This window comes from Mus pahari, chromosome 9, assembly GCF_900095145.1.
Source record: "Mus pahari chromosome 9, PAHARI_EIJ_v1.1, whole genome shotgun sequence".
Taxonomy (NCBI): domain Eukaryota; kingdom Metazoa; phylum Chordata; class Mammalia; order Rodentia; family Muridae; genus Mus; species Mus pahari.
Genome location: NC_034598.1, coordinates 60,130,747 through 60,154,988, shown reverse-complemented (window position 1 = coordinate 60,154,988; position 24,242 = coordinate 60,130,747). Strand labels below are relative to the sequence as shown.

Below are 24,242 nucleotides of genomic sequence, written 5' to 3'. Positions count from 1 at the left end.
AGCTTGTGTCAAGTTGACACAAAACTACCCAGTACACTTCCCATATAAACTTTTAATCAGACGGTTCTACTGAGCTACATATGCTATCATTTTTAGTGAATGTGTTCACATCTTAATCTAAAAGCTAATGAGCTTTAAGGAGGGGCCCACTGAAGCTCTGATAATTGTGATTTAAGGAAGGAGCACAAAGAGAATCCAATATCTGTGGTCACTAACTAATGGATGGGATAGAAATGCCAATAGCTGTTAATTAGAAGGTCACAGGCTTAGGAGTGAGAGAGCTCTAGCTCGGATATCTGGCTGATTATTTTGTCAAGCTGTGGTGTGAGTTAAAAAGCTTATATTCTCTGATCTTTGGCCTTCCCACTAGTAAAGAAAATATGAAATCAATTTTAGAGACACTTTTGAATAGTAGATAATCTGACCTCTAAATTGTCTTCTGCTCTAACTAAAAGATAGCAAGCATTCACTACTTATGATAATTACCAATACTATAATTTTATATGTTACATAGCACATAGTATCATGGAATAGTCAGAAACAATGACAATAGCCCTTTGGCGGATATACTTATAAAGAAATGACCAGCTGGCTAGCCCATAACCTAACCACCAGCTTGACAGAATATCCCGTTGCCACCCTGAAACAGCCATTGGCTTGAGTAGATGGTATGGTTTGGTGTTCTTGTAGAATACGTATGGATAAAATCGTATCAAGTAAAAGTTCTCTAAAGGATCAGTCTTTATTATGCAAAATTCAAAGCCCAAGCTCGTTAGTAAGCGCTATCCCACTGCAGACCTGAACTGCCTTCGATTAATTGAAAGCTGATGTATGAGCTGCTGTTTGAAGTGGCTGAACCCTGTAGAGGAGCAGGTGCCACAAGGAACAGGGTGAAAAGCTCATGGCAAAAACCAAAGAAAACATGTTGTGGTTGTTGTGGTTGTTGTTGTGATTGTTGTTGTTGTTATCATTTGTAGCGCTTTAATCTGTCTCCATTTTGACCCCTTATTCTTACCATGCCTTGGCTGGCTAAGCACAATGTGTTTCGTCCTCTCTCTCCCACACTTTAGTGCCTGCCCAGGTGACCGACCTGCACGTCAGCAACCAAGGGATGACCACTAGTCTGTTCACTAATTGGACAAAGGCACTGGGAGATGTAGAGTTCTACCAAGTTTTACTGATCCATGAGAATGTGGTGGTCAAGAACGAGAGTGTTTCCAGTGACACCAGCAGATACAGCTTCCGAGCCCTGAAATCCGGCAGCCTCTACTCCGTGGTGGTGACCACGATGAGTGGAGGGATCTCCTCCCGGCAGGTGGTGGCAGAAGGAAGAACAGGTAAGAAATGCAGAGAGGCGTTTGTAACTTACAGAGACCTCGGTGTGTGGAGTTTTTAAAACATCCTAAAGTCAGGCCTCTCTGTTTCCTTCCTAAAAAGCCAGCTTCCTGTGCCAGAGGTACCTGGAATTGAAACTGGCTGATGGGTGAGAACAGGAGAGAAGACTGAACCTTTCTCATATCTCCAATAACCACATCAAAATGAGAAAAACATCTCAAGTTATGATAACCACTTGGTGTCTGAGCTTTTTCTATTCGGGGGCTGTTTTCTTTTAAAATTTTTGTTTTCTTTTTCAATTAAAGTGAACAAGTAATGAACTATCTTCCACACCCATGGTCTTATTTTCAAGGGTTCGAGCAAGATGATAGCCACTCGACAAGGTCAAAATTGAGTTAATGTAATTCTCAGGTGGCATTTGTCGAGTCTTGCTGTGTTGCCCAAGTTGGCTCTGAACTCTTTGGCTCCTACCAGCCTCCTGCCTCAGCCTTTCCAACAGCTGGGACTACTGGAATATAAAATGTGCCCCTGTAAAAGTCACAATCTATGTGTTGTAAGCAACATCATCGAGTGCTCGCTCAGTGTTCTATGTCAACTAAACAACGCTTCTTACAGAATAGAATGCAACCTAAGATGACAAATAAGTATCATTGAGGCTATTTTGTCAGAGAGGCTCAGCACCAGAAGAGGAAGTGGAATTTTTCTACCTAATCTATTGAAAGTACATGACTTATTATTTCACACGATATGTGAAATTTATGTTCTGAGTTTCTTAGGGAAAAAAATTAAAAAGCCCAACCAAAGCTTTGATAACTATGGCTAAACTCAGAATCAGGTCAATAAACTTGACCTCTTAATGTTATGTAATCATATAAGCTGGGTTTCAGGGGTTCTCAGTCTATAAACCCAACACTCAGATACTAATTACCAAGTGTGGTGTCATGTAAAAATCTCTTTCCAAAATCATCCATCTCACCGATTTAATTAACCCAGAAAACATGGCTTTCTTTAGCTTTCAGGGAGTGGCTGAGAAACTGAAGCCAGAGCTCTTGGTCTCAGTAGAAGCTCACTGATGCGTGCCAGTGCTCTTGTTCCGTGACAGTAGACACTGTCACTAGTGTCTTTCCTGACACGCTCTTTCTTCTCTTGTGATAGTTCCTGGCACTGCACTTCAGTGTGGTACAGTTAAGAAGGACTTTGCATACATCTTCCAGTGAGGTACATCTTGCATCGGTCTGGTTAGACTGAATCCCATCCTGTCTCAGCTCCTGATTGGTCAACTCTTTATATGGGTTCTTCTCCAAGTAGAGAAACGAGGGACTCAGGCTCCTGGGACGTGAGAGTTCCCTTCCTCTGGATTCCCGTTGCTCTCTCCACTTCTCCAGGGAATAGGGGTACAGCTCAGACATGGCCCAGATCATTAGGCCTGGACGTAGAAAGAGGAAAAATGAGACACGACTGTGTTCACACAGTGACACACAAAGAAGCCCCTAGCCACCCTACTGTGCACACATAGTGAACACAGATTTAAGAAGCTCCCTGCATTAGTACAGTTTTTTACAGAGCACATTGTAAAATGATTCCGTGATAATCATTAGTAATTCCTTCAAACACTTGATATATTGCTCAATATTCAAGTGATTTTGAAAAGTCTTCTTATATCTCGGATATACTTTCACAGAGTTGAAACAGGCATGCAAGAACATTTATGTCCAGCCTAGATAAAATGGGAGGCACTAAAATTTAAAGTGTCATATATTCGATCCATCTAATCCTGATCTGAGAGAAACGTTCATTCTAGAGAAATACCAAGTAACTCTTAAATCTATTTTGTCTTGATCAAGTGAGATATACTTTTGGCAAAATTCCTCCTGGTAACTCTATCTTTTCTAAACAGCCCATGCACCGCTCATCAATTGTGTATATGACAGACTTGGAGCTTAATTCATAAAAATCAGGACATATTAGACCATAAGGAGGCTTCACCAAGGTCAAATCCTATCTTTTGCATGTGATGTAGTAGTCCTGATAAATATATGAAAATAACCAGCTGAACGTTAAACCGCCCTTGATGAAAACAGGCGCGCAGTCTGCGCACACTCTGGGAGTTTGGTCTGCCATCTCCAAAGGCAGTTCTGTGTCTTAGCGCTTGCCTCCGATGCATAATGAACGTTTTTATTCAGTACTCCCCAGTTACTAACTCCTCATTTCTACCTTGTAGGCAGGGAAAACCTTAAGGTTTATCTGTTCCATTTTTATACATATGAAAAAAACACAAGCTTCTTAGTGAACATTTGGAGCATTGATCTCTAACCGATACAAACAAATGGTAATTTTAACATCAAAGAGATGGTTTGCCCAGTCAGTCACAGCAGAGAAAGCTGTGACGGAGGGACAGGTTTCCAGCATGCACTTTTAGGCTTGTGGCCACTAGAGGGCAGAAAACGCTTTCCAAAGGGACAGCAGGGCCTCCTGCTGTGCTTTCTATTAAATTCGCCAGAAATAAATAAATAAATAAATAAAACATGAAAGTCAAAGGTTAACACAGTCTAAATACTTCAGAAAAATCCATGGAATTTTTTCTCCTTTACCCTCAAATATCTTTGGTTTTTATTTGTTTGGGTGTTGTTGTTGTTGTTGTTGTTGGTTGGTTGGTTGTTTTGGGTGAGTTTGGTTCAAACCGATTCACTTGAACCTCTAAAATGTGTTCCCTTTCCTACCGAGACCGTCTTGGCTCATTCACATAAAATACCTCTGAAAACGTTGCCCCTCACCCAGAAACCCCATAAAGTCACAATGGCGGCATGCGTGCGTGAGTCATGAGGCACCTCAAGGCCCTCCTTGTGTTTTTCTTTCATCAGCCTTCTGATGGAAGAGAGTTTATCTTCCTAAAGTCACTTGGGACCCTGGTACCTCCATAACTTCCAGTCCAACCACCTCAGCTCTCCCAGCGCCCGGTTTTTATTGAGTGCAATGGTTAACTCAGACCTCTGCTTTTGTTTTCTTTGACGACTTTCCCCCTGGTTCGAACTCACAGTCCCGTCCAGCGTGAGTGGAGTGACAGTCAACAATTCCGGCCGGAATGACTACCTCAGTGTCTCCTGGCTGCCAGCACCTGGAGAAGTGGATCACTACGTGGTGACCCTCTCCCACGAGGGCAAGGTAGTTCAGTTCCTCATCATTGCCAAATCTGTCAGCGAGTGTGCCTTCAGCTCCCTCACCCCAGGCCGCCTCTACAACATCACCATAACCACCAAGAGTGGCAATTATGCAAGTCACTCCTTCAGCGAGGAACGGACAGGTAAGGGTTATGAGGGTACAGAGCTCCACAGAGACTGTGTGACTCTGGGCAACAAGGACTTGCAGTGATCCTGAACAAAAGGCCACTAACATCACAAAATTGCCCTGGAGTCTTCCTATTTTGACTGAAGAAATTCGGTACCTGAGCAGATGTTACATTTACAGGAAGACTTCCCTACTTTTCATAGTTGGAATTCATATTATATTTAAATATAGGATAACAAATATTTTTGTTTTGAGAGTGCTTTTTGGCTACTGGATTGTGGGTTCACATGCATTAACTAATCCTTACACGTTCCTTTCTGAGATGGGCAATATTATCCCCATTTTACAGATTAGGAAACCAAGTTTTTGTTTGGTTTGGTTTTTTGTTTTTGTTTTTTCAAGACAGGGTTTCTCTGTGTAGCCCTGGCTGTCCTAGAACTCACTCTGTAGACCAGGCTGGTCTCAAACTCAGAAACCCACCTGCCTCTGCCTCCCAAGTGCTGGGATTAAAGGCGTGCACCACCACTGCCTGGCCTGGAAACCAAGTTTTAAGCCAGTTAAGTCATGTGCCCAATGATTTGTTACTGTGGAGCAGCCAGAGGTTTTAGATCTTGGACTTAAACTTAGCTCTGTTCCATTCCAGAGCCTAAAAGTCTCTTGGTTTTATAATCTTTCCCAAAATATGTGATGGTCAAGACTACTGTGTGCTCTTTAAACACAAGGTAAAAATGTGATCCTTTATAGTCCCTAGACTAGGGAGCACAACTCAGCCTACGATGGTCAGGACTTTGATGTATTGGAAGGAACTAAATATAGAGAACCATCACTTTCAGATACATTGGTGCTTTCTGAGGTTTACCTCTGAACTTTCTGCTTAAGGCTGACATCATTTTCTGTCAAGTCCTTTCCACTAGACTCTGGGGTGACTCTTGCACATGAAACTGTTCTTTTTCATACAGGACAATGATGTCACCCTGTTAGTGAGCTCAGATGCTGGGGCTGAGCAGGGACTTGGTAGTTCCTGGTAGACCAATCGTCAGAATCAAGGTTTTCCACCTGGTAGCCCCTAGGAAGACTCTAGAAACATAGTAACCCCTGAAGATGTGCAGAGTAAAAAGGGCTGGCAGTTTCTTTTTATGTATCGTTAATCTTTAGTATCGTTTAATTATATGTATCTTCCGGTAGATGTTTGCATGTGAGCACAGGGGCTCATGGAGTCTAGAAGAGGGTGTTACATGCCCTGGAGCTGGAGCTGCCAGTCGTGATGTGCCAGCTGCCAGGTCCTCTGTAAGAGCAGGAAGCACTCTTAGCCGGCACTGTAGCCCCCGAGTCTTAAGGAGAAACGATATTTTTACCGGGTCTCATGCCCATACCTTGTGTCCTCTCTCCCCACTTAAGAAACCCCTGTTTACATTATTACAGAATGCTTGCATTGAAATGGTCCTTCCATCTTCTGATTTGGGAGATGACGAAACTCCCAGAAACAAAGTGTAGCTTTTCCAAAGTCACATGTCTGCACTGTGCTAGAGTCCAGGCATTATGTCACACCTTACTTAGAAGCGCTCACTGGGAACAGAGATTATCTCAACCTACCAGATAACCTAAAGTTTAATTATGCTGATAATTACAATCATGACTTAGATCAGAAAAGCCACACTTTTCACTTCCAGAGTAATCTTATGTCTGACCATCATATCGATCAACCCTGGGCCTAAAATTGACTAGAAATGAAGGCTATGTCTCCTGACTACTAACCTACGACTTCCCACCCACTGCCGGTTAGCATTCCCTAGCCACGTGACTCTCATACTGTAAGGCCTTGTGCTAAGATCTTCCCAAATGTGACAAAAGCTATTTTCTGCTCAGAGCAGCATCGTGACTCTTTCACAAGCGTGAATTGGGATTTGGTCCTTGGCTGGCAGAAGCCAATGACTCTAACTGAGGACTTGTGCCTGAGCTGCTGTCCTCCTCATTTGGGCTGTCTTCACGCTCTTTAACTTTGCTAATGCTCTTCTCTGTTTGGACGAGCATTTCTAATCCCGTGTCACATCCTCCCTCCATGCATTAAAGCAGCTCACATATGACTTCCAGCTCCACCTGGAGAGCCCCTTATTGACTTAGCCTCACGCTCGGCTACTTCTTCTTCCTGCACTAATTGCTTTGCTGTCAGTAAATTGCTTAGATCACTGACCAGTCTTGGTCCGCACATGCAGTGCCATTTCAGAATTTCCCATCTCTGCAGTGGATAAATGCTAAGAGAACTGTAATTGGTTTCAGGTAAAGCCCTGGTTTTGTTCCGGGCCTGGGGTGCACCACGTTCTAATATAAACCTGACTCGTAAATATAATCCAACAAGAGATATTAATACAGCCTGTGTAAACGCCTCATGGGGAAATATAGTTTAGGTGCCAAAATGATGGAATTTCTGGCTGTTTTATAATTTGGGAGAAAGTAGAAGAAAAGGCCATGGTCTTGGCACATGCCAGATGAGACATCCTGTGACGTAAGCCAAACTCCTACAGGCCTAGAGGTGCTCAAAAGAGCTAAAAAAGACAGCGAATTGGAGCAGGGGCTTAGTGCTCTGGATCAAGTCCCTTCAATGCATGGCTGGCCCTAGTCAACTAGAAACAGACTGTAGTTGGGAAGATGGCTCAGTCAACAAAATGACCACCAAGCAGGTATGGGGACCAAAGTTTGGATCGCCAGTACCCACGTCAAAGCCTGGCGCGGTGACTCACATCTGTACCAGTAGCACATTGCCTGGGCTGGGGAAGACAGACAGCTAGGAGGAGCTCACTGGCCAGACTGACAAGCTCTAGGTTCAGTTCGAAAACTGAACCTCTCCCAGAAACTGAGCTGAAGAGCAATCAAGGAAGATGTCAGTCTCTGGCCTCTATGTTTACATGCACACACATATATGCACACACATACACACACATACACATAACCACACATGCATACACACATTCACACACATACCACATACATACACACCACATACACTCACACACATACCACATACACACCACACACACACCACACACACTCACACACACTCAAACACATGCCACATACATACACACCACACACACTCACACATACCACATATACACACACACCCCACATGTACACACTCCACACACCATGCAATATGTATATACATTCCACACACACAAGAGAGAGAGAGAAAAGTTGGAATTTATTATTGAATTAAAATTCAACCCTAAGTTGAAAACTAGACCATCGTTAATATCAGAATGGCTTCATTTTGCAGTGTTCCTGGTAAAATGCATTTTCCTGCTCATGGAGAAGGAAAAACGTCAGCCCAGGGAGCCATTCCTTTATATATCTACTAGAAGGAGCCTTGGGTTTACAAAAGAGCGTTAGTCATAATTTTTGCTTCATAAAAGTATGCATCAGTTGACTCTTTGATTTTTCTAGGCATCCAGCTAGTAAATTTTTACAAATTTAAAATAAAAGCCAGCTAGGACTTTGACTGTGATCTGCATCCAGTCACGTGGTGCACACAGTCACATGGTGCACACAGTCACGTGGTGCACACAGTCACGTGGTGCACACAGTTACGTGGCACACACAGTCACGTGGCGCACACAGTCACGTGGTGCACACAGTCACATGGCGCACACAGTCATGTGGTGCACCGCTGACTAATCCACTCCACAATAGCTGCCTATTTCTTCAGTGCGTTGCTTGACTTGCATATAGTCCTACCCTAACAGGGTTTAACTGTTTCAGTTGTTTTAACATAAGAAGGCTTCTTATGCACGTAAGAAGTATGTAATCTTTCAGGGATTTAAATTTTCAAAGTTATCATTATGTTACTTAGATTCACTCACAGTTCCTGTTTTGGTATTAAAAGCAAGAGACCCAAATGCTTGTGTTTTGACTTAAGAAATTAATAGTGGGATCTGTATATGTAATATCTCATTGTGTATGCATAACAAACAGTTCATTATCTGACCTCTGTGTATGTACATATATAAACATGCATGAGTAAATATATAAACATGCATAAGTGCATATATAAACATGCATGAGTAAATATATAAGCATGTATAAGTGCTTATATAAACATGCATGAGAAGGACATGAAAAATGCCCCTTCTCATAGCTGGCTGTGTCTGTTTTCTATTTTGCCAAAGGAATGCAGAATATTATTGCATTGGGGTCTGAATTTGAGTTTCTTTGGTGATTAATGACTCAGAACATCTCTTTAAATATGTACTCATACATGTTTATATGTGTGCTTATACATGCTTATATATGTTCTCATACATGTTTTATATGTACTCATACATTTTATATATGTGCTCATACATGTTTGTATATGCACTTATACATTTTTATATATGTACTCATACATGTTTGTATATGCACTGATACCTGTTTATATATGCACTCATACATGTTTATATATGTATATAAACTCATATATGTTTACCTTTTTCCATTTTCCTCTTGGGTTTTTTGTATTTTTCTTTTCTTTTCTTTTCTTTTGGGGGGGGTGTTTCTAGACAGGGTTTCTATGTATAGCCCTGGCTGTCCTAGAACTCACTTTGTAGACCAGGCTGGCCTCGAACTCAGAAATCCGCCTGCTTCTGCCTCCCGAGTGCTGGGATTAAAGGCGTGCGCCACCACACCCGGCTGTACTTTTCTTGATAACTTGAGTAACCAAGGTATGCTGTGATCATTAATATCTGCATCATCTTTCCTATTAGGCGCTAGTTATTATGGTTAATGTTCCATCTCATAAGATAACATCTGTTTGTCGTTTATTAGATTGGAATGCATTCATTGGGGTTTTTTTTCCAAAAGATCATTTTAAGTAACATAACCATCTTTCCCCTTTCTGATGTATAGGTCTGAGATTTATCTTTTAAAAGCATATGATTAAAAATTAGCGACTTTGTTTTATTGTCTCTGGCATCTGTGTCATCTGTGATCAACTGCTTTCCCTGAGTCACTAAAGCTTTTCTTGTTCTCTTCCCAGTGCCTGACAAGGTCCAGGGAATCAGTGTTAGCAACTCTGCCAGAAGCGACTACTTAAAGGTGTCCTGGGTGCATGCCACCGGAGACTTTGACCGCTATGAAGTCACCATCAAAAACAGTGAAAGCTTCATTCAAACCAAAAACATCCCCAAGTCAGAAAATGAGTGTGTATTTGTTAAGCTGGTCCCTGGACGCCTGTACAGCATCACTGTCAGTACAAAGAGTGGACAATATGAAGCCAGTGAACAAGGGACAGGGAGAACAAGTAAGTGAGGGGCAGGGTGAAGGACAGGTGGGCAACTGGACTTGAAGGTCATTGAGTACCGTCATGTAAAACCTGAGTTTTTTCTGTTTCCTGATTAGTCACTTTAGTCCCAATAACTCTCACCTGGGGCTTACCCCATTCATCCGAGCAATGGCATACAATTATTGAACATTTATTGGTAGATAAAAGCAAGTGTGTGAGGGAGGGAGGAAAACAAGCATTTCATTTTTCTTCTTTGACTTCTTGTGTCAAGGCGACAACACTCTAGACATCTTGTTTTATCTTCTGATTGAGATCATAACTCATTTTATAATTATATTCTCCCAACGTTCAGCATGTAAGATTTATGTCAGGGGAAAGCAATCACGATTTAAGTAGTTGCTTTCAATTTTTCTTGTTTAATTATGCATGAAGTAACTCTGGGTTTTTCCGGGGGGGGGGGGAGATGTGTTTGCCAGTTCCTTGAGTGTGATTTATAGATTGTGTAGGTAAACTTGATCAGCCCTGTTCTTGAAATATCTTCTCATTCCTCTCTCCAGTCCCAGAGCCTGTGAAGAACCTCACCCTTCTCAACAGGAGTACGGAGGATCTCCATGTGACTTGGTCAAGAGCCAATGGGGATGTTGATCAGTACGAGGTCCAGCTGCTCTTCAACGACATGAAGGTCTTCCCACCTATTCACCTTGTGAACACAGCAACTGGGTATCAGTTCACCGCGCTCACACCCGGACGCCATTACAAAATCCTTGTCCTGACCATCAGTGGCGATGTCCAGCAGTCAGCCTTCATTGAAGGACTCACAGGTAAATCGAAGTGCTTTCCTGAGCCCGAGCGGACACGGTGATGTGCTGAAGATGTTTGGTTAGGGCAAGGGTTTAGAGTAAGACTTGGACAAGTGAGAAACTGCAAGAAACAGAAAGCTGTCCTCACTGTGATAACGGCACTGTCAAGGAAGGATTAATAAAAGGATTAATTAATAAAAGGACACAGAGGTGGCCGGGGACCTTTCAGAGAAATGACACTGAGTGGACATGCCTAGCTGGGGCTCCAGGGACACATAGTCTATATTAAATATTTGATACATAACTCTCCCGATGGGGAGTCAGTTCTTTGGGATCCATTGAGGAGCTGTTGCAATTATTTAATAATGCAAGTTGGCAGCTTCTTGGAGGACATCCCTACAGCAGAGCATCTCTGCCCAGTCTACCCAGCCCTACGACATCTTCCTATTATCACCACTGGTATGGTTTTCTTATGAAGAAATATATGGAGGTTAAATAATTTCCCTATTATCACATAGTGAGTAAATACAAAAAACCAAGGCTTGGATACAAACAGTCTAACAAGCCCTCAATATGTGCCTAACCATATACGGCTACTGTTTTCATTTCTCTTTGTTGGCCTTGAACTTTCTCCCCCACCCTCACTCCTCCTTTTTTAAATAAAATATTTGTTTATTTATCTATTTAATGTATGTGAGTACACTGTTGCTGTCTTCAGACACACCAGAAGAGGGCATCCAGTCCGATTACAGATGGTTGTGAGCCACCATGTGGTTGCTGGGAATTGAACTCAGGACCTCTGGAAGAGCAGTTAGTGCTCTTAACCACTGAGCCATCTCTCCAATCTGAACTTTCTCCCCTTAACTTCTATTTGGGTGGAAGAGTCAGGAAAAAGATAGGCACTCTTTTTTCACATGTAATCTTTCAGTAAATGTTAAAACATTAAAAAGTGTGACCTGTAAACTTGACCAATCCAGGCTATTTGGCAGAAGGAGTAAGACCACACTCTACAGGAGGCTTTACCACTTAGTATGGTGCATTACTATATTGTGGTCTTCACTGAAGAAAAAAAGCATGACCTGGGAGGCACTAGGGATAGAACCCAAGGCCTTGCAATGATTGGCAAGTGCTATAGCACTTAGCCACGCCCACAGCCAACCTTAGAGACTTTAGCTGAGCATTCCCACCGTTCATTTCCTAAGATGGTTTTACGTTTCTTTTCTCTTTCAGTCCCCAGCACTGTCAAAAACGTTCACATTTCTGCCAACGGAGCCACAGATAGGCTGATGGTAACCTGGAGCCCTGGTGGCGGGGATGTTGACTCCTATGTGGTATCTGCATTCAGACAGAATGAGAAGATTGACTCTCAGACCATTCCCAAGCATGCCTCAGAGCACACGTTCCACAGGCTGGAGGCTGGAGCCAAGTACAGGATCGCCATTATTTCTGTCAGTGGGTCCCTGAGAAACCAGATAGATGCGCTCGGACAGACAGGTGAGCATGTAGCTGGTAAAGACCCAAATGAGAGTGTCCCACAGTTCTCTGCAGTGGAACAGCGAATGGGCTTAGCTAACTGATGAAAATCAAATTTTAAACTACCTAAGTGTATTTGGGGAAAGTATAGTGGTGCACTATGATTTTAGAGAATTTTTCACAGTGGAGTACTTTGCCCTGAGTGGCCGAGCCTGAGTGTTCTTGCTTCTCTTGTTTCTTTGAAGTCCCAGCGTCTGTCCAGGGAGTCGTCGCAGACAATGCATACAGCAGTAATTCCTTAACAGTAAGTTGGCAGAAAGCCCTTGGTGTGGCAGAAAGATACGATATCCTGCTTCTAAATGAGAATGGAATTCTTTTGAGCAACACGTCAGAGCCAGCTACGGCAAGACAGCACAAATTTGAAGATCTGACGCCAGGCAAGAAATATAAGATGCAGATCCTGACTGTCAGTGGAGGCCTCTTTAGTAAAGAAGCCCAGGCTGACGGCCGAACAGGTAATACAACTTCCCGTGTTGGACCAGCTATCGCCTCTGGGTACCACGGTGTAGACACGATCAGGTCTACACCGGAGGCCATGGTGGGAGAAGATGCATAGCTCTTGATGTAGTCATCAAATTCATCCTGATATCACACTGACACACTGATGGGTCAGCCAGCCCATGTAGGCTTTAGTGCACAATACTCCAATTCTGATTTGCCATTAAAATTGGCACTAGTAGTTGACGATAGCTGAAGCTGACTTTACTGCAGATTTAACCATTTGAAATGGTGTAAATGTGTTAGCATATAGTCCTCAAAGTTAGATGCTGGAGCTAAAAGAAGATATCAGGTTACCACCTGACAACGTATTTTACATGTTTTACAACATATGTAAGTATATTTTCTAGGTTCTGGGGGTAGAAATCCATCCCTGGTCTTTCTAACATCCCTTGGCTTTTAGTGTGGTCCAGTAATGATGTCATTTCAGCCTCTATATCTGTTTCTCTGATCTTCTGCTCCCTCCAACTTTTGAGGACTCTTGTGCCAGGACTTCAAGTGAGCCCCAACCCAACAGTTACCACTTACCTTGCCCGTCAGCCAGCTATATGAGGGCCTATCTCGGCCTAGGGGAGCCAGTGCTGAAGTTTTCTCTCTCTCTAGTTCTCCGATGCTTCCTCATCTGTGACTAGTCACCTGTAACTGTGCTACTCTGAAACCAAAACCAGATAAGGATACAATAAGAAGAGAAGGTTATAGACTAATATCCCTAATGGGTACAGACGTGGGACTTCTCAGCAGAACACTAGCAATTCTAACTGAGCAGTGTACATTCACTGTAATGGAGAGGATTCAACCCCTGGATGGTAGGATAGTTCAACATATACAAATCTGTGTGTAGTGTTTCCATAACATACATACATACATACATACATACATACATACATACATACATACATACATAAACAAATAAATAAATAAAGCATTCACAACCATTCAAATGTCTTCATGATTTTAAAAAAAAGTGAACACATTGGATCCAGAAGCATAATAGACGCTGTATATAAGAAACATTTGGCCAGCATCATAATGAATGAGAAGAAAGCAGAGAACTTCCCACTAAGGTCTAGAGCAATGTCCCCTAAAGAACTATCTAATCATATCTTGTATCTGTCTTAGATCTCTATCTAAAAAGTATCTGTGATGATAATTTCCAGTCCCAGTTTCTTGTTCTTTTGTAGCTGTTTGTCAACTATACATTTCGGCATCAGTAACTTACAAATATTCTGTTTCTTTACTTTTGGGACTCTGTGTTTTTGTTGTTTTTTTGTGGGCAGGGAGTCAGATTTATTGATGAGTGTTCAATGACAAAAGGATCTCACAGCTGAAGCCCTCACAAGTAATGGGCGTGCCACTTGTCCTGAACACAGTGTATGGGCTTGTACTTGACCCCACAGCTGCTGGGGATGAACAGTTTCTCAGCCACCATACATATCTTCAGACTCACAGGTTTTAAACTTAATGGAACTCCACTTCTTTGACATGTAGATGTGCGGCTAGTGGTGAAATTTATGAGCATGGCTCTCTGTTCTCAATACATGCTCCTTGTTCGGCAATATAGTAAACAGAGACTGTGATTTAGCAATACAAACACTGGCTGTGATGCCCTCAGGCAGTGGTTCTCAACTTTCCTAATGCTAGGACGACCCTTTAATACAGTTCCTCATGTTGCGATGACCCCCCCCAACCATAAAATTATATTCGCTGCTACTTCATAATTGTAATTTTGCTATTGTTGTGAATGGCAATGCAAACATTTCATATTTAGGATATCTGATCTGGGACCCTGGTGGGGGTCGCAACCCACAGACTGAGAACCACTGCCCCAAGTTTTCCCCAAAGCACATAAATATTTGTCTGGGCCACAGACTTGTAAAAATCAGAGCCAAGAATATCAGCTGGAAAGGGTTGACACTAAAGTCTTATATGGAAATCCATGCTAGGAGCCTGCTGCTTGCATCTATTGGAAGTCACCGTATCTTAAAGGCAGGGATAATGTGTTTGGGGTTGAATGTGTCCACCAAGGTATTGATCCTGGGATGTGTCAGGGACATGGCAAAATGCTGACCCATTCTCTTATTCCTTGACTCTTTCAGTCCCAGCAGCTGTCACCAACCTGAGGATCACAGAGAACTCCAGTAGACACTTGTCCTTCAGCTGGACCGCCTCAGAGGGTGAACTCAGCTGGTACAACATCTTCCTATACAACCCAGACAGAACTCTTCAGGAACGAGCTCAAGTTGACCCGCTAGTCCAGAGCTTCTCTTTCCAGAATTTGCTACAAGGCAGAATGTACAAGATGGTGATTGTCACTCACAGTGGGGAGCTGTCCAATGAGTCCTTTATATTCGGCAGAACAGGTAAGACCCAGGCCCAAACAGTAACGATTGCAAGGGAGGTGTCACAGGATCCACCGGCTCAGCCTCGGTTGTTCATCCTTCCCAATTCTGTCCAGAGTGGAACTTTATGTGAATGTGTGACCTTGAAACTTTGGCCCTAACACAGTCTAGGTATGAGTTATGTCTTCTTATTCCAGTGACTACTGTTCCTGTTATCTGGTGGGGTTCATGAAAACTTAACACAATTCCTCTACTTGCCAGCAAACTATTCAAAATAGGGTGGTAACCATCACGGCTCTAGTCAAAGTATGTCCGGCAACTTCCTACAATGAATAGATTGAGGTCAGAGCAGGTCCACAGAAGGTCAACTTTGTATCTACAAATCACATACACACACACACACACACACACACACACACACACACACACATGAATGTATGCATGCTCACCTGACCACTGTGTGTTGGAAACAGCTCTAGCTAAAATGAACAAGAGCTCCAGGAAAACAGGATACAGAAATCTCTCTGGGCTGTAAATATGTTGAATTTTTCCAGCTTCTTTGTCGTTTGACAATTGCTTTTCAGTGCTTTGAGGTGCCAGGTATGTGACTCCTGGAAAATAGAAATAACCAAGAAAGATAAGCTCCTGATCTTAGACAGCCTCAGGATAGAGGAGAGGAGAGGGTTGATGTCTTAGGGTCTCCATTGCTGAGAAGAGACACCATGACCAAGACAACTCTTACAAGGACAACATGTAATTGGAGTTGGCTTACAGGTTCAGAGGTTCAGTCCATTATCATCACGGCAGGAAGTATGGCAGCATCCAGGCAGGCGTGGAGCTGGAGAAGGAGTAGAGATTTCTGGCACCTTGATTGGAAGGCAGCTAGGAGAAGATTGGCTCTTCTGTACTGGGAGGAGCTTTAAAGCCCACCCTCACAGTGACACTCGTTCCCTAACAAGCTCATACCTCTTAACAATACCACTCCCTATGGGCCAAGGCAACTCAAACTACCACAGTTGGGATAGAAGAGTTTAAATTCCATGACATGAGCGTGTCCAGGCCATGGCTTAGCAGAACAGGGCATTACTTTAAACAGAGGACATTTCAGCTGAGATCAGAAGGTGAAACGAGAAGTGTTAAGAAAGAATGCCAAGGACGTTCAATGGAAAGTGTCTACTTGTCCCCCAAGGGAGCTGAAAAAGAGCCATGACAAGCCCGACCACAAACAGCATTGCCTAGATCTTACAACTATTATCACTATGCTTGGTCAGGCGAAATTGAACCATCAATAAACAGAAAATGGGAGATGTGTGTATCCATGGTGGTACACACCTTCACCCCCAACACTCAGGAGGCTGCAGAGAGAGCAGAACGAGTTTAAGGATTTGAGCTACATAGAAAGATTCCATATTAGAGAGCGGGAAAAAGAGTCCCCAGTAAATCCTCATTATCCAAAGAATAACAGCTGAAATAAATACCCGTGGAGCAGGTAGTGTTGTGTAGGGGAATTTCCTCTAGTTATTAGATTGGCTGATAAAGATGACAAGAAGCCAGTCACTGGGCAAAGATAGGAAGGCAGATCAGGAAGAGAAGGGGAGAAGAGAAGGGTCAGACGAGATGAAGTCCAAGAGAGACAAGTTGAATGGAGAAGGAGATGAAGATGGAGCTGACCCACAAGGCCTGGACAAGCCACAAGTGGCTAGGGATTTCATAGATGGGCAGTAGAGTAATGTAGGGTATGTTTGCCCAATCTAGGTGTGCAACTTGAATTTTTTATCAGTTGAGTTCTGTGTTTTTTATTTGGGGGTTGGAGAGTTACCATTATAAATCTGGCTGATAAAAGTCTCTAGTGTTATTATTTCATGGGGCTAAGGGGACTGAATGATGGCTCCAGGCATTTCAGGAAAGCCTGGTTCTGTCAGCTTAGCAAGTGGAGACCAAGAGAGCTAGCTTGGGAGCAGGTTTTTGATTGGAGTGGCTTGGTAGCAGGCTGGCCATGGGAACCAGGGCAAGATGGCTGATTAGGGTTGGCCATGGGGGTGGGCAAGTGTGGCTCATTTTTTAAAACTATGCACAACAGTGTTATGGCTGGTTTATATCATAGTAGAAAGGACTCTGAATGCTTCTTTTCCTAAACTGAGGTTATGTCCATACAGACTTTGAAAAAATAATGATATAACTGAGGCCCTAAAGGTAAATAGGGCAGTAAAGAGACTCAGGGTGGCTACAGGATGGTGGCTGTCAGAGAGGTCAATCAGGCTAAGAGATGCTGAAACCATTTTCTGAGTATTCTAGAAGATTCCTGGCACACTTCTGTCTGGTGTTAATAACTGCTGAATAATTATGAGGAATTGCCCCCTGCTCTGACTCATTTTAGTTTATATCCATCACTGCCCACATGAGCCCAACAGGAGCAGTCTGAACCATCATCAAGAACTATGTCCACGGTGCATACAGCCGAACTGTGTTCCCAGCACGGCTCCCATTCTCACCTGTGGGCCACATGGGTTTGTGCCTGTCTTGTTCTCAGCGAGAGTGTCTCTGCTTTCAGTCCCAGCTGCTGTGAACCATCTCAAGGGCTCCAATCGGAACATGACAGACAGCCTTTGGTTCAGCTGGAGTCCAGTCTCCGGGGACTTTGACTTCTATGAGCTGATCCTCTACAATCCCAATGGCACGAAGAAGGAGAACTGGAAAGAAAAGGACGTGACAGAGTGGCGTTTTCAAGGTCTCGTTCCTGGAAGGAAATACACCCTATATGTGGTGACTCACAGTGGGGACCTCAGCAATAAAGTCACAGGGGAGGGCAGAACAGGTAAGAAGCCCAGTCAAGTGACTTCTAAGGATGTATCTTAATTATGATTTTAATGATAAAATCCCTCTCGCTCTTTCCCCCTCCCTCTCCATCTCTCTTTCCTTCCCTTCCCCTCTCCCTCCCTCCCCAACTCCCTCTTTCTCCCTTTCTGTCTCTGTCTCTCTCTGTGTCACACACTCACTCAAGTGTAGGTGTGCATGTGTACACACATACATACACAGATGGGGCATGCACATGTCCGCATGTAGTGCACACGCACAATGCTAAGATAAACCGAGATGATAAACCAAGCTTTGTGTAAGAATCACTAGGTTCTTAGTTTTTTGCCGTCGCTCACATGCATGAAGCAAGGTCTGTCATCGTGTGTCTCAGCCTCTGTTTTCTTATCTGAAAAATGAGGATAATGACATGCTCCGTCACTCTTTTGCTATGGACTAGTCTCTCCTGTATGCTATTACACCTTGGGTGCACACAGATGTATCTGTATCCCACCTTGGAGCCAGTCTACAAGATTATCTGAAATTGGACAGAATTGTCTCTGAAATGCAGTCCTATTGCTTCCAAATATGGTGGAATATTTTCCTATATACATAACCCACTTGGGGTACATTCATATACAGTAGCACCTCGTAAAGAAAGTATGGTTATGAGAATTTAAGAAAAGACATATAAAATGTTAAACAGTGCCTTATTTGTGATAGTTACTATAAAAGAAAGTATCTACATCTATGTTATCATGCTATCTCTCCATACATTAGAGTAGATCTGATGTCACTCAATGTTCTGACTCCGTTATGTCTCAAATCTGATTGTGTGGGGTTTTGTTGTTGTTGTTTTATTTTGCGTCTAGCCCCAAGTCCTCCGAGTCTTCTGTCATTCGCCGATGTTGCGAACACCTCCTTGGCCATCACCTGGAAGGGACCCCCAGACTGGACTGACTACGATGACTTTGAGCTGCAGTGGTCCCCTGGAGATGCGCTTACCATCTTCAACCCCTACAGCAGCAGAAAGTCAGAAGGACGCATTGTGCACGGGCTTCGCCCAGGGAGGTCCTACCAATTCAGCGTCAAGACCGTGAGCGGGGACTCCTGGAAAACCTACAGCAAACCAATTTCTGGGTCTGTGAGGACAAGTACGGCTTGTTTCTCTTATCTTGGGTTTCAGACGGGATGGGGGGACCGAATGATTCAGACAGGGGTCGGGTTGAATCCACGATTTAATTAGAGATAGCGGGCCTTGGATGCAGGTAGATACCGCCTTTGATTCTTTTCATTCATTCAGCTAACAGCAGTGCACTAACAGCAAAAGGGTAATCCCTGCCCTCATACATCGTGGGTGGAAAGTAGTATTGTTGACAGACAGTTGTATTTTGGGTGTGAAAGGGAAGCAAATGTCACTGAATTCATGTCAGAGGCATGGGACCCAAAAGCATGGAGGCTTCCCGAAAGAAGAAACATCTAGATTGAAACCTAGAGAGGAGCAGAATTCACCAGGTAGAGGCGGAACAAGAAATGGAGAATATGTAGAGAAAATAAACTGCTGAGAGACTAGATTTGAGGAACCTTAACTGGACGGAGCTCAGGCATCAAGAGAGCCTACTCCAAACGGCTTATTTGCTGGGCTGTCAGTGTGGGACCTTCACTCAAAGTCAGGCTGCCCCATAGTCACAGAGGCATCACAGGCATAGTCACATTTTGGAAAGTCACCCCGAGCCGACAGCAGAGAATACGTGGGTAGGTTCCGTCTAGGTTTCCGTAGGAGAGACTGGAGAAGGGCGGTGGACGTTAGCATGGGGAGGATCACGAGTCACTGTAGTTCTTGCCCTTTCAGCAGAGTTGACATGTATTCGGTAATGACTCTGTCATCCAGTGTTCCGGGTGGCTGTCCGTGTCTCCCCAACTCCATCACTACAGCAACTATACGAAGGAGAGACTCTTGATTTCCTCATGTGCAGGCGGAAAGTCATTTATCCAGAAAACGTTGGGAAAGACGTTGCTTTCAGGCTGGGGGCTTGCCTGGCCTTCTGTCCGCCGGGTTCCGCTGTTACTCACGCGAGCTTGCTTTTCAAAGCACATGGGTGATTTTCTAAAGAAACTGTACTTTCACTTTTAGTAGGGTTTTTATTGTGGTGTCGTTTCGGGTTGACAGAGTTGAAGAGAGAGCCCATGGTCTTACATGTGTTAGGCAAGTGCTAAACTGCCTGGCTGCATCCCCGGCTGCATGTTTAACCCTTTCTTTTACATTTACTTATCTATTTACTTTTGTGTGTGCTCTCATGAGTATTCATGTGTGTGCATGCCACGGCACACAAGTATGGGGAGGTCAGAGGACAACTTGCAGAAGTCATTTTTCTTTTTATAATCTTGTAGATTCCAGCGATTGAATTCTGGCCATTAGGTGTGGTGGCGGCAAGCACCTTTTCCTGCTGAGACATCTCAGTGGTCCCATTTAATATTGGATGGATTTTTTTATTTGTCGGTTGGCTGGTTAGTTTTGTTCGTTTGGTTGGTTGGTTTTTCAAGACAGTAGCCTCGGCTCTCCTGGAACTTGCTCTACAGACCAGACTGGCCTCAGACTCACAGACCCACTTGCCTCTGCCTCCTGAGCACTGGGATTAAAGACATGTACCACCATAGCCCAGACTAAACTTTTTTTTTTTTCAAAGTGCCGTCTAACAGCCAGAAAATTTCTATGATGATCCTTAAAAATATTTCCCCCAGAAAGCAATTCAAAAAGTTGTAGGAACTGTCCATTTACATCTCAGTTATCCCCAAAGGTGCTGGAGGAAACATCTTCCACACAGCTGAATCGCATCTCTTCCCCTCCCCCCCCGCCCCCTTGCTCCCACAGAGCCAGACAAGATACAAAACCTGCATTGCCGCCCCCAGAACTCCACGGCCATTGCCTGCTCTTGGATACCCCCTGACTCCGACTTTGACGGCTATAGCATTGAGTGCCGAAAAATGGATACCCAAGAAATCGAGTTTTCCAGAAAGCTGGAGAAAGAAAAATCACTGCTCAACATCATGATGTTAGTGCCTCATAAGAGGTACCTGGTGTCCATCAAGGTGCAGTCGGCCGGCATGACCAGTGAGGTGGTTGAAGATAGCACCATCACCATGATAGACCGTGAGTGTTCCCAAAGGCCTGCGTGGGACCCCTGTCACAGGGGATAGAGGGCTTCGAATCTCTCTCCGTCATTTCTACCAATCCCGTTCGCTTGCACACAGTCCACATGTACGCAAGTCTGTCCTGTTATTACTTGGGGAATAGAATCCAACGACCCCAGGAAAATGGAGACCACTCTCTGGGTAAAGTTTTGCATTAACACATGTGTCAATGTTAAAGTGCCCAAATGAGTCGGGATTTTTAAGTGCATCATCTTGCCTGATCTAGATAGTATATAACTAGTGGAGCTTTTAAGCAATTTGATGCCTCCACCTTGAGGAAATCCTGCAGAGGAGATGCCCCATTCATTATGCTAAATGTGCCACTGGCAGTTGTTTCCTCTGCCTACTTCCTTTTAGAAGAGGATGTGATCACACATTCCCTTGCGCACAGAGGCTGAGAGGAGTCCAGACCTTCACCCCTCTGACCTGTTCAGGAGGAGAAAGCACCCTGTGACCCTTCTTGGCTCCTCCCCCTCTTTTCCAGGCCCGCCTCCACCGCCTCCGCACATCCGCGTGAATGAAAAGGATGTGCTGATCAGCAAATCTTCCATCAACTTTACTGTCAACTGCAGCTGGTTCAGCGACACCAACGGAGCGGTTAAATACTTCGCTGTGGTGGTGAGAGAGGCCGACAGTAAGTAATGACGAGTTAATGAACCCGAAGACACAGAGCTGACTTTTTCAAGGTCGTGAGAGGTCTCCTTCGATGAGAAAGTTTGAAGAGTAGAAAATTAAATTGTTAATACTCAGTTCAGTCTCGGCTGTATGCAGGGAGATAGTTACAAGCGAAACGGCCCGAGGGTCCTTTGGCAATGAGCCCTGCTAACTTTAGACACAATGATTAAGTGCAAGGAAAATAATAAAAATAACAAATGATAATAAACCAATCGTAAACATAATTATTGAGCTGAACACATTTATGAACCCTGTACTTAAGAAGCTAAGACAGGGGCTGGAGAGATGGCTCAGTGGTTAAGAGCACTGGTTGCTCTTCCAGAGGTCCTGAGTTCAATTCCCAGCAACCACGTGGTGGCTCACAACCATCTGTAATGGAATGTAACGCCCTCTTCTGGTGTCTCTGAAGACAGCAGCAATATACTCATATACATTTATTAAATAAATAAATATATCTTTTTTTAAAAAAAAAAAAGAAGTTGAGACAGTAGGACTGCTATGAGTTCAGGATCATCCTATACTATGTAGCAAGACCTATCTTAAAAAAAAAATAGAGATCACTAATTTTTAGAGCACAAGTGGAAATATATGACTATCCTCTTGGCTACCCATCAATTTTGTTTACTCTCTCTTTTTTTAATTCTGTCATTAAGTAGCAATATATCACAACACCTTTTATCTACTTTTATATGAAATACCTCTGACAGACACATATTCTCAAACTACATCAATTCACAAAAATTCCCAAAAACTTACAAGAGAAGAAAAGATGCTTCTTTGAAGTACCACTCCTTTACAGAACTCGTTTTTCTGAGTTCTGTTTGCTTGATTCTGCCATTGCTTGCTTTGGGTGTCAGGATTTTTGTGAATTGCTGTTGCTGTTTTGTTTGTCTGTTTGTGCTTCATGTAGCTTGGTCTGGTCTTTCCCTCATTTTGTAGCCCAGGCTAACCTCAAACTCATGAGTCTCCTGCCTTAGTTTCTCCCCAGTGTTGGGATTGCAGACACGTAATTACCATTCCCAACTCTTAATATTTTCTTTTAATGGTTTAAGAGCTTTATTATAGAACTGCAGGGGAAAGAGAGAAGGGAGAGAGAGAAAAAGAGAGGGGACTAGGGAGAAAGAGAGAGAAAGAAGAGAGGAAAAGACAAAGAGAAAGGAGAGAGGAGAGGGAAGTGAGAGGAGTGAGCGGTGATAAGAGCCCAACTCTGACTTTTTAAGAGTAGATTTCATTATGTAGTTCTGTAGAAAGTACATGGGGTGACCCAGTTTCCACAGACTGGACAAATGCCATGCAAGAACTGTCACATCACTGTACACAGCTGAATTGTGATCTTTGGAGTTTGTTATCGACACATTCTGTCAAGGCACCTGCAGGGGGTGTTGCTTTGGAGTTAAATGTATTCATATTCGTGCTGCTAAGGTTTTAAGTGTTAAGTCTCCGAAAAGGATGCCAGTGCGCACAGGAATATCGGTCTATGTTATCTTCCTTATATTTCTCAGAATTATTTAAGGCGCTATATGTACATGAATTTCCCTCAGCATCTCTGACAAATTTTGAGCCATTTGTGGATAAAGGAGAATTTTTAAACATGGCGAACACTGGACCGATTTCTAGACTAAATGACATTTTAGTTTCAGTGGGTATTTAACAGTCTACATGGTTTTACATTCTATTTAGTTGTACTAAATTGGTTATGCATAATTAATTAAATAATTTCAAGGGTCAATGGTGCATCCCAGGTTTCCTCACACCCTGGGACTGGAGATAGATTTGTGAGCCGTGAATAGACTTTAATTAGGCAGCAATGGAGACAATGTGTTTCCACATGCGTCTAGGGCAGTGACCAAAAATCTCACACCAGCAGAGAAGCTGGCCCTGTGCTCCACAGCCAGGTAGGTTTTTCTGATATTGGCATCCACAGAGCTGAGCAATGATCCCTTGGAACCCAATGATAGCAATCCATCCATATACACTCATCCTAAACGCAACATTCATCTTCAACTATTGCCAACAAAATAATATCTCCATTATTTCAGGAAAGGTCAATTAACAAAACCCAGCCGACTGTAGAAGGTCGTCTGTCATCTGGGACTTAACTATACTGGTCCAAACGGGGCTCTACTATTGAAAGAGCATGACAGAAGAGATGTATAAAAGGAGGGACCCAGAGAACCTTTTGAAAGGTGCTTCAAGGTCTCAGTAGGCTCCTTGGGAAGAAGAGAGAGGGGTAAAGATGACCCATAAATCTCTCTCTGTCTAGAGCCTTCCTAAAATTGGGGCTCAGAATACAACAGAGGGAGGATCTCAGATATGGGATTTAATCTCTCCTGGTCAGTTTCTTCTCTACTTACAAATCTGCTTCCCCAGATACAGATGAATAAAATGCCAACAAATCAGACATTTTTTTTCCCTAAGATATACTCAGTGAGAGCAGATCTTACTGAATAAAGTCCAAGATGCTGAAATAAACATACTTCTTGAAGTACATTAGAGACAGAATCCCATCTCTATAATATTTTCCTTATTACAACA

General features: G+C 43.4%; 1 protein-coding gene and 1 non-coding gene across 4 annotated transcripts in view; both read left to right on the top strand.

The window, feature by feature from the left end:
* Ptprb (protein tyrosine phosphatase receptor type B) overlaps positions 1 to 24,242 on the top strand; it is a 108,378-nt gene that overhangs the window by 54,232 nt on the left and 29,904 nt on the right. For all 3 annotated transcript variants that reach the window (XM_029542218.1, XM_029542217.1, XM_021204663.2), the window contains 11 exons: positions 1,071 to 1,337; positions 4,373 to 4,636; positions 9,632 to 9,895; positions 10,435 to 10,698; positions 11,908 to 12,171; positions 12,396 to 12,665; positions 14,805 to 15,068; positions 17,599 to 17,862; positions 18,713 to 18,994; positions 20,713 to 20,991; positions 21,517 to 21,666. In XM_029542218.1, coding sequence (XP_029398078.1) covers positions 1,071 to 1,337; positions 4,373 to 4,636; positions 9,632 to 9,895; positions 10,435 to 10,698; positions 11,908 to 12,171; positions 12,396 to 12,665; positions 14,805 to 15,068; positions 17,599 to 17,862; positions 18,713 to 18,994; positions 20,713 to 20,991; positions 21,517 to 21,666 — 2,832 coding nt within the window. The remainder of the gene's footprint in view (positions 1 to 1,070; positions 1,338 to 4,372; positions 4,637 to 9,631; positions 9,896 to 10,434; positions 10,699 to 11,907; positions 12,172 to 12,395; positions 12,666 to 14,804; positions 15,069 to 17,598; positions 17,863 to 18,712; positions 18,995 to 20,712; positions 20,992 to 21,516; positions 21,667 to 24,242) is intronic.
* LOC115064705 lies at positions 11,602 to 11,738 on the top strand. Its single transcript, XR_003844537.1, has one exon. It is a non-coding gene; the product is annotated as a small nucleolar RNA SNORA4 (small nucleolar RNA).